Source organism: Miscanthus floridulus, chromosome 2, assembly GCF_019320115.1.
Source record: "Miscanthus floridulus cultivar M001 chromosome 2, ASM1932011v1, whole genome shotgun sequence".
NCBI classification, from domain to species: Eukaryota; Viridiplantae; Streptophyta; class Magnoliopsida; order Poales; family Poaceae; genus Miscanthus; species Miscanthus floridulus.
In genome coordinates, this window is record NC_089581.1 from 139,848,959 (window position 1) to 139,859,313 (window position 10,355).

The following is a 10,355-nucleotide window of genomic DNA, read 5'->3' on the forward strand; positions in this document are numbered from 1 at the left end:
TAGCTCCTCTGTGAGGAGGTCATGGAAAGACTTTGCGACGTGTTCGATCACCCCCATGAACTCAATGTTCGTGGGGGATGGAGTCATGCATTGCGCCATAAGGCGGCCAACGATCTCTGCAGCGTTGCAGAGACCGAACGGGAGCACTGTCAGGGTGCTTCGGATGAGGTATTCTAGGGAGAGGGGCTCTCCCCTAGCGAGCTATGCCATGACATTAGCGTACAAGAAGGTGAGGTGGCGCAGGCTCTCATGGGATGGTTGGGGTCCTAGGAAGACACCGAGCTAACGCTCCAACCTCCCATAGTCGAAGTTGAGGAACTGACCGCTCCTAGGGCGTGGGCCTCCGGTGCGTGCAGCCGTAGCTCCTTGAGTGCCTCGGCGATCGCGTCGTGGCCGGTGGAGTGGAGAGGCTGAATGATGGAGGGTGCCCATGCCAGCTCTCCCTCTATCATGATGACGAAGTCCAGGTTCCTAAAGCACACGTGCACACCCGGGACCCAGGTGATGTCGTGACTAGCCATCTGAGGCCTGGTGTGAATGTCGAAACACGCAAAAAGGCCCCTACCTGGCGCGCCAACTGTCAGTGTTTTGAGTAAACACCAACGAGTAAATTTGTATTTTGCCCGTCGGACCTGGATGGTGTGCTAAGAGGACACAAGGATTATACTAGTTTGGGCCGAACGTTCCTACGTCCAGTTTTAGGCTACTCGTGTTACTAGCACTGAGTTTATAGTAGAGAGTTACAAACTGGCGAGAGAGGGACAGGTCCCAAGTCTCTGGTAGAAAGATCGAATGGGCGCCGAGAGCTCGGTCGCTGCTCAGCTATGTATTCGAGGTTTGATGCTAATGGTTCTGATGTGATGCGGTGCGATGTGCGATGCTATGAGATGTACTTGTTCGATGAATTTAGTGGGACGCCCTGCTTTCCCTTTTATAGCCCAAGGGAAAGCAGTGGTTACCACCGAAGGGAATAGGGAAAAAGAAAGAGAAATAAGGCTCCCGGAGGTGTGTCATCCTCCTCTTCGCGTGGGTCCCACTGACCCTGTAGATCATGGTGGCAGCAACGTCGCACCAGGGTCCTGTTGGCAGCTACATCATACGTACGGGTGTCATGCGTCGTTCTTGTCTTCCATCCCATCCGAGCGAACGGAATGGTCAAAGGGTCCCTGATAAAGGCCATACGGGGGGCTGGCGGTACAGTGCCAGTCAACTGACGCTGGTCGACTGACGTTTAGACGGTGGTCAGGCAGGGAGTTGGCAGCACAGTGCTGCCCTGTTGACGTGGTGGGCGACATGAGTCTCCTAGCATGGCTTGATGCTACCGTCAGTCGCATCAGGACGCGCCCGAGACGTGCTCCCGGGCGTGCGCCTCCACGGCGTAGTGGTTGAAGCGGTTCGGGCCCCATCCTGGGGCCACGGCTTTTGTTCGGTAGCAAATCTGTCCCCTAGAGGACGGGCGAGGCGAAAATCTCGCCCTGGGGGCGATCGAGACGGAATCCGACCCTCGGGGGTCGGACAAAGCAGAGCCCTCCCCATGGGATCGGATGAGTTGGGGCCCACGCCTTGCGTCCTTAACCATCGGATGAGCCGACGTGATGCTCATTAATCCTTTGGCTCGGATACCCGGGTATAGATATCCGACAAGTCAGCTAAGCCGACTCTGGCTGGTTCATCACCCGAAAAGTCGTTTTCTTCGCCCAAGCGCCAAATGCGATGATCCAAGTGTGCTTCCAGGTCGTCTTAATGACAGAAATATGATGGTGATATCAATTATGCACTCTGGACAGTTTTAGGTGTCAACAAACTAGAACTAATCAAACAAGTTAGGAGATTTAAACTTGTATATAGAGGATAAAATCTCCCCTCACCCCCTCCAATCACTTTGGATTTGGATTAACTGAACCAGCTCAGAGGGGAGAGCTAACAGTCGATTGAGCATTTTAGCTTACGTTAGCACCTAATTTTTCTTCTTCATCCACACACGAACTTGCTCGTCTTCTTGACTTTTGCGAGGTCATAATTTTGGTTAAAGGCTTGAGATTGATTGGGGTTCTATTGCAGTCTAGTGAGATTGCAAGGAAGCCAACAGTGCGAGGCTATCTCGGTAGCTTGGTTGCGCAAAGATTAAGGAGAGGGGATGGCAACACCGCTGATGGGGTCAAGGTGGGGATGGCCACGACACCATGGGAAAGTTGCCTCAAGCCTGATATAGTCTCGCAAACTCCGTTGACCATGGAGAGAGACCCTAGCACACAACATCAGAGACAAAAGGAGCTCGGAGGAAGAAGACAACGTCAGCTTCGCCTGCTTAGTTGAAGAGAAAATATAAGGGCACGTTCAATCCCTCCATCAAAGACAAACTAAGACACTTTTCCGGTTCCTCTCCTATTTTAAGCCACTACAAGCATGTGGGGCTAAGAAAAAGATTTTGGAATGGAAGCACCATAACAAGAGAATTTAAAAAGCAGACATCATATGATGTGTATTCATTCAGCTAACCCAAAATGACAATTAGTACGATAGAAGTATCTCTTTCTTCTTTATTTATTTGACAAAACGGCTCCCACGTATGGGGTAGAGGAGTAGCTATTCGATCTACCGTAGCAACTTTTGCTAAGACAATCTCTTTCTTATTATGTGGCAGTGAGATAAAGTTTTTTCCATATATAATATTATCAAGAAAAACAGTTAGTTAATAGCCTAATATAAAAGGACAACTTTTTTTTGAAGGAATAAAAGGACAACTTAAAACAACACGACCTCAAAATAATAAGCTTACATTAAAGATCAAGCTAGTCTTCTTCTTCCTTCGATTACCCACTACAGCTAGAAAATTGCTTAGAAGTAGACCTAAGCAAGAGTTGGGTTAGGCCAGATTCAACCCGGGCTAAAAAAAAAGCACAGGTTTAAGGCCAGCTTATTCTCAGGGAGCTACGGTGCCGCTGTGTATGAGTGAGACAGAGGTTTGAGAATTTTCTCGATCTACGTGAGAAGATCTTAAACATAATACCCGGGGCTATCTTACACCCACGGGTCGAGTTTTTTTATAATCTAAACATGGTGTTATTGTAGTCAATCTTGGAAATACTACTGGGGAAAACACATTTGGATTTGCCCTGTCTCTTTTAAAGCTCACCTGATGGTCCGTTTGATGTGACCGTGCTCCTGCATGGTTCGAGCAGGATTTAGGTTTTCTTTTCGCTAAAAAAAAAGAGGGATTTAGGCTAAACCTGAATAGCCCACCTTTGGAAAGCCCACGAGGCCCATATCTTTCCAAAGCCCACGACAAATCATGGACCACTCCATTCATCTCCCGAGTCCCGACCAAATTATCCACACATACGCGCCTCCGGCTCCCACTCCCCCAAGCTCAGACGCCGCGGCGGAGCACCACCGCGGCCGCCCACCATGACATCCGCCTCCACCTTCCTCTCTCTGCGCCTGCCCACTCCATCTCCCTCCCACGCCGCTTTCTCCCCTTCCGTCCCCCCGCCTCTGCTCCGGCAGGCGCGTGGCGGCGTGGCGTCCTCGGCGCTGGTGGCGCGGGCGGCAGGGCCAGCGGGAGCGGCGGGGGCTCCGTCTCCGCTATTCAACCCCCGGGGAGACCCGTTCCTGTCCGCCCTCGCAGCCGCCTCACCGGAGGACCTTGCGGCCGCCGCTGGTGGCGAGCGCCGTGGAGAGGACCACCTGCCGTTCCTCGAGATCTTCCAGAACGCCAAGCTCATGGCCTCGCCCGCGCAGGTGAGGGTTCCGCGTTTGTATCGGCTGCGGGAATGGAGCTTCTGTTATCTGTTATGACGCTGGTATTGGCAAGAGGGAAAATTTATGGTTTGGGTATGAGTTGATTGTGCTCGTTCGTGTATTTCTAGCAGCAAATTAAGATAACATTATAGCTTCAGTTTTCATAGTTTTCATGAAGTAACCCTCCCATCTGAAGCCTATCTTTAGCAATTCTGATCTCCACACTACCTGACATGTTAAATTAGGTTGGCTATTTGCTATACTTCTAAAAGGTTTTGAATATAGGTTGAGAAATTAGAGGTACTAACTTATCCACACGGAGATATATCAATCATGACACAATTTCAAAGATCAACCTGTGCTAATATTTTCACATGTACCTTTGCTTCTTGTTATCTGCTGCATGCACCTTGATGATCTTTAGTATTTGTAGTATATATGAATTGCACTTCACTTAATCATATCTTGCCTATGATTTGTGATTGTCAGGTGGAACGGTCTAGCAGCTCATACAGTCAGCACAGGCCTAGAAGGCCTCCTCCAGATTTGCCTTCATTGCTTCTTCATGGTCGAATTGTTTTTATTGGCATGCCGGTATGAATCTGCACCAAGGTTCTTGATGCCAAGTTTCCTTTCATGTTATTACTCTGCATTCATGGATGCCAATCATGGCAAAAAAATAAACATTAGGGAGCTTGGCTAGGCTTGATAAACGATCTGACTTGGTGTTAGATTTAGAGCTATCAGCTATGAAATAGCAAAGGCATGATTGCACGGATTAGATCATTGTAGCCAATACAGTTTGTATTTCGAATATCAACTCCTTCCGCACTCCACATATAAGCAAAGAAGAGCGCATTCCTGTGAGTTCTGGTGGCCAAAAGAGGGTAAAAAAATGATGCATAATAATGTTTTCTCGATTCCTACTGTTGTTTAGTATTACAAAGAAATATTCCATTTGTAAAGGGTTGTTCATATTACCTAATCAGGCTGTTCAGATTGCTACCTGATCCTTCATGACTACATGTGAAGGAACCTTTGTGTTATAGGTCGATTGCAACTTCCAATAAAATATTATAGGCCTGTTTGGTCTGTGCCCAAACCAACCATGCGAAAATTTGTGAAGCCCCAAGAATTTTGACACAGGTTTTCATTGTTGCAATACTTACTAAAGTTTTGCCAAGCCCGAGCTTTTCAGTCATATCCCTTCACCTTTTTCTGCCAAACTTTGGCCCAGTATGGGCAACCAATTCCTTCACCAAATTTTTCGCTAGCTAAATGTTGGTAGGGCTAGTTTGGGCTCAAATGAAAATAATTCCATGCTTTTGGGAGCAGATATACCACTTGTACATGTGGCTGTTGTTACTATATACACCATGCAAGTTGCATTGAGATCAATACTACCTTGGACTATTAGCTATAAGTTTTCCACCCACCCTCCAGGCACACATCTCAACTCTGGAATCAATGGTGTGGATTGTACCAGCGGCCAAATACAATTGTGCCTATGTTTCACCAATTCTTCACTCATCAAAGTGGATACTTAATTTTGGTATATGAGTACATATTGCTTGTAGCATATTTCTGCCATATTGTTTCAACCCTTAATTTATACAGGGAAATACTCCTTCACATGTATTGCACTGATACTGTGACAAAAGAATGCTCGTTAATTTTCTATTGTTGGTGTTAGTTTGATTCCGCTACACATTCAATAAACATGCCAAGCTTTTTGTAACAGATGCAGAAGAACCTTATTTAAAAACCGATTGATGAACATTGTTCATTTTGATGGTTGGATAAATTTTGTTTTCAGTATACCTCTACTCATTCTATTGTAAACAGTTTGTTCTAGATATGTAACAAAATGGTATGTTTATATCTTTGATTCATAATGCATTTCTTTCATACACCATGCTGTAAGAGTAGAATTGATGATTCTTTCAGCATATTCCATATCTCACAAGGTTGTCTTCCATTGTTTTTGTAGTTGGTACCAGCAGTGACTGAGCTCATTGTTGCCCAGTTGATGTACCTTGAATGGATCAACAGTAAAGAACCTGTTTATATATACATCAACTCAACTGGAACGGCTCGCGATGATGGTGAACCGGTAAGCAAGATTGTTCAATTGGTGACTTCAGTCAAGTATCTCCAGTATTGGGGTCAGTACTTGTAGAGTGTGGCTTATTCATGTTCTTCTAATTGGGGTAGACTATAAGGTCTCTTTAGCATTTTATCATGTCGTCATGGTTGCTATATAATCAAATTGTTCTTTAATTGATTGTCTATATTTGTCAGGTCGGGATGGAGAGCGAAGGTTTTGCAATCTATGATGCAATGATGCGTATGAAAACTGAGGTGCTATGCCTTACATTTACTATCTGCGGTTCAGTAGTTCAATGTTGATCATTTGGTACAGATTGATGCTAATCATTTACTGAAACATCTAGTTTATGCAAAGGAGTCCTCAGTGGACATAATTTATTTTTAAAAGAAGAACTTTACCGTGTATGCAATCTCAATCTGCCTAGTTCTGTAGAGATGATTTAATGAATATCTTGTTGATCATTTGTTTGAACTGGATGGAGCATCTAAAAAAACCTGACCAGCATTGGAGGAACTAGGTGGCAATGGCATCGTAAATAAGAAGAAAATTAGGCTTCCAAATTTGAGATGAAGAGGACTTGAACTTGGGCCATGGAGGTGTTCACCAGCAGCCCCCACCGACTTAGTTACACCCAGTTCCTGATGGAGCGTGTAAAGGACTAAAGGCAAACTTCTTTGTGTATTTATTTGTTCAACAAAAGAGTGGTCATAAAGGCAAAGTTTGCCCTGTGTGCTGATATTTTGAACTGATCAGCTCCCTGTTTTCATCACCATAAGATTAGGATGGGATGTTTGTATCAAATAAATTTACAGTTTAGCCAAACTTTGCACTAGCGCTGATACCAATAACTTGGCAGATCCCTGTTTCATCAACATAAGATTAGGACCGGATGTTTGTACGAATTGAATTCAGTGTCCAAACTGTGAATTTTGTTAAAATCTATCAATTTTCTACATTTACGGACATCATGATGAGATTACTATTTGCCATGCAGATCCACACACTTTGTATAGGAGCTGCAGCAGGTCATGCATGTCTTGTGCTTGCGTCTGGAAAAAAAGGCAAACGCTATATGTTCCCTCATGCCAAAGGTGGTAACGTGCTAACTTCCATGCCTGTTTGTTTTGTTGGGAGATACTCGCTTTTGCTCATCATTTCCTGCTAATTCTGGATCATACTATGTCAGCTATGATTCAGCAACCACGTATTCCTTCTTATGGGATGATGCAAGCATCAGATGTTGTTATTCGTGCAAAAGAGGTACGTAGCCATGGTTTCTTTTTTTAGTTGCTTATATTCTTGAGTATTATTTCATATTCTGATGTATGCTAATCAAGTATGTATGAATGCATTTTTGAGTTATTTATGTTCACTTTTAGATTTGTGAAAGGTGAACACACATTTTTCAGTCACGACTCATGACCTATCTTCACATTATTATCCGCTGCTTGTAGGTTGTGCACAACAGGAACACGTTGGTCAAACTTTTGGCAAGGCATACTGGAAATGTATGTACAACTTGTTGCATCTTTTTTATTATATATACTCTATATCACTTGTGTTTCTGTCAGTTTAGACATAATTATGTTTTATAACAGCCACCAGAGAAGATAGACAAGGTAATGAGAGGACCATTTTACATGGATTCCTTGAAGGCAAAGGAGTTTGGGGTCATCGACAAGGTATTATTGTTTTTCTTCTTTACCAGTGGCTTCCTGATCTCGATCTAGCTCATGGCATATCTGCAGTGTGAACAAATATTTACTATTATTATTTAGGCAGCATTGACTCTTGGTCCGTTCAAAACGTGTTGATTCTTAAGGTTTTGTGCTTGTCAGATCCTTTGGCGCGGTCAGGAGAAGTACATGGCTGACATGCTCTCCCCAGATGAGTGGGACAAAGTTGCCGGAGTCAGACGTCCTGATCCAATGTGATGTTATACATTGGAAGTTCAACATTTAGTAAGATTTTTCACTGCTCTATGGATGTTATTACAGTCTTCATCTGGATTCAGGGTCACCAAGATTATGAATATTTATTGACTTCTGGTTTGACATTGTGCAGGTTAGGCTCAAAGCTTGCAGGGGGTGGAAACAGCTGGCACTGAACAATAATGCTTGATTATCAATGATAATGGTTGGTAAGAGCCAAGGGATACTTGTTTAACTAGGTAAACTTAACTTAGAGCTCAGGGCTGGGGCTGGGCCATCAAGATGTTGTTAATGGTCTCTGGATGAGAGCAGGCACGTGTTTCTCATGAATTATTGTTGTTCCCCCACATCAATTCTAGTCCAGATTTTGGTATTTATCAGTATATAGTCCACACATTTTGATCGACCCAGTGGTTGAACTAGCCAAGTTCATAGTATTATCAGCACGAGACGCGATGATCATATGATATATTGTCCTTGAAATTTCCATGGCCATTGCGCCCTTGTCCTTGTGTTCTGGACGTTGGAAAACCTATGTATGGATCATATATGGTTTTCAACTATCAAAGCAGTCTGGTTTGTGTCATTGTTCTTTTATTATTGTTATTATTTCTGACTTTTCTGCTAGACATCTGTTTCTTTTGTGTGTGTTTTAGCTAAACTAGAAACCTTCTACGTTATATTATGTGAGTAACAAGGTTCACTCGCAGCTGTTTCTTGATGGGTGACGGGTAACGTCATGGCTTTGCAGCTTGTCTTTGTTAAAAGGAGTCTCTTGTTGATCCAGATTTTGCATTATTGGCGGGTCCTGCTGAGCCGGCTGGCCTTTGGGCTTCCGAAAGGGCCTCTCCAAGTTGCACGAATAGGCTGAGCTAATGCCGTTGTGGTTGCTGCTGTTGATGTTTGGATGTGACATGTGACCGTGGCTTCTGGGGCTTGTTTGGATGCCAAAATTTTTGGCAAAGTGTTACTATAGTATTTTCGTTGTTATTTGGCAAATAGTATCTAATCATAGTCTAATTAGGTTTAAAAGATTCGTTTCGTAGATTTCGTCTAAACTGTGTAATTAGTTTTATTTTTTATTTATATTTAATACTTCATGCATGCGTCTAAAGATTCGATGTGACGAGAAATTTGAAAAATTTTGCAAAATGGGGTGGAACTAAACTGGCCCCTGGTTCCGGCAATGCATGGATACCGTCTCCCAATGGACGCTTTCCGCAACGTGATGAGATATGTAAATTTTGTTGCTAACACAGATAAACGTAAACCTAAACAAATCTGGCTATGGGGCGTGGGACCATGTTGCCCTTCGCGAAGACACCGAAAAATTGTAAAATAGGCGGATGGGCGCCTCGTATGTTTGGCAATTGGATGCCATCAACTGATTATTTGATCCATTAAGAAAGTGACATGGGAAATATCACATGTCCATAATACAATACCAGTCTTCCTATGATAAAAAAAGGGTTTTTTTTATTCAGGCCATTACAATTCTAGAAGTTTCGAGAAACGCCATTACAATTCGCCTATTCGGAGATTTGCCATTATAATTTCATCTCTCCTTCATTCATGCCATTTTCTACACCAGCCACGTATATAGGCCCACTGTCAGACGTATATGCATACACGGACGCGTATAGGCGTTAAGGATCCGGTTGCTCCGTTAGAACGAGCTCGCCTGCGGTGGAGGAGCGCTTGCCCGCGCGGCCAGCACGCAAGCCAGAGCGGCGGCGCTAGCCCTTGGCGGCCTGCGCGCGCGAACGGAACGCAAGCGCTGGCTTCGTAGGCTGTAGCCACCGCCATCCGCGCCAGCAAGCGCGAGTGCTGAGTGGCCACTGGGGGGCACTGTTGCATGTCGCCGTGTAGGCCATGCCTTAGGGCATGGAGCAGCTGGGTTAGCTTGTTCGTGGAACAACTACACTGGCTCAGCCGGTCCCGTTCGCGGACGCCTCAGACACGCACGGAGGAGCCTGCCAAGGCCCCGGCTGCTGGCCTCCATGCAGATGTGGCGATGCCGACACGGTCGCAGCTATTGCCGTCGGCCCTCGCGCTCGCCGGCCCCATGCGCTCGTCACCATACCCTGCGCGCTCGCCTGGGTCGCCGTGTAGGTGCACCGCATCACGCACGTGCTCTGGGCGCAAAGCCGCCGCGCGCTGGCGCTGGCGCTCCAGTCCCATGTCTTCATCGTCGGACATCCACTCGAACGCCACCGTCGGCAAGGGGATCTTGCTCGACCACGCCACGGGCGTTGTCATCAGGGAGACAGCCGTCGTGGGCAACAACATCTCCATCCTCCACCACGTGACGCTAGGCGGCACCGCCGGCGATCGGCACCCCAAGATCGGAGACTGCGTGCTCATCGGCAGCGTTAGGATCTCCAAACGCCCAGGGCCATGCACACCTCCATGGGTAGGGTGGACATGCTCCTAAACACATGGCGACGTAGTTGCTCAGCTTGCCGAGCGCCCGCATGTCATGACCATTCGCTGCCACTGCAGGTCGGCCACGCTGCCGCATTCTCGTGCGGGAGCAGCGCGCCCATGGCAATCCGCTTCTTCCCAGACTTGAC

General features: G+C 45.9%; 1 protein-coding gene across 1 annotated transcript; it reads left to right on the top strand.

The window, feature by feature from the left end:
* Positions 1-3,314: 3,314 nt before the first annotated feature.
* Positions 3,315-8,368, top strand: LOC136539867 (ATP-dependent Clp protease proteolytic subunit-related protein 3, chloroplastic-like). Its single transcript, XM_066531859.1, has 10 exons — positions 3,315-3,741; positions 4,231-4,335; positions 5,732-5,854; positions 6,043-6,102; positions 6,846-6,942; positions 7,038-7,111; positions 7,306-7,359; positions 7,450-7,533; positions 7,690-7,812; positions 7,916-8,368. The coding sequence occupies exons 1-9, from the start codon at positions 3,409-3,411 to the stop codon at positions 7,783-7,785; spliced, it is 1,026 nt and encodes a 341-aa protein (XP_066387956.1). The 5' UTR covers positions 3,315-3,408; the 3' UTR covers positions 7,786-7,812; positions 7,916-8,368.
* Positions 8,369-10,355: the final 1,987 nt, after the last annotated feature.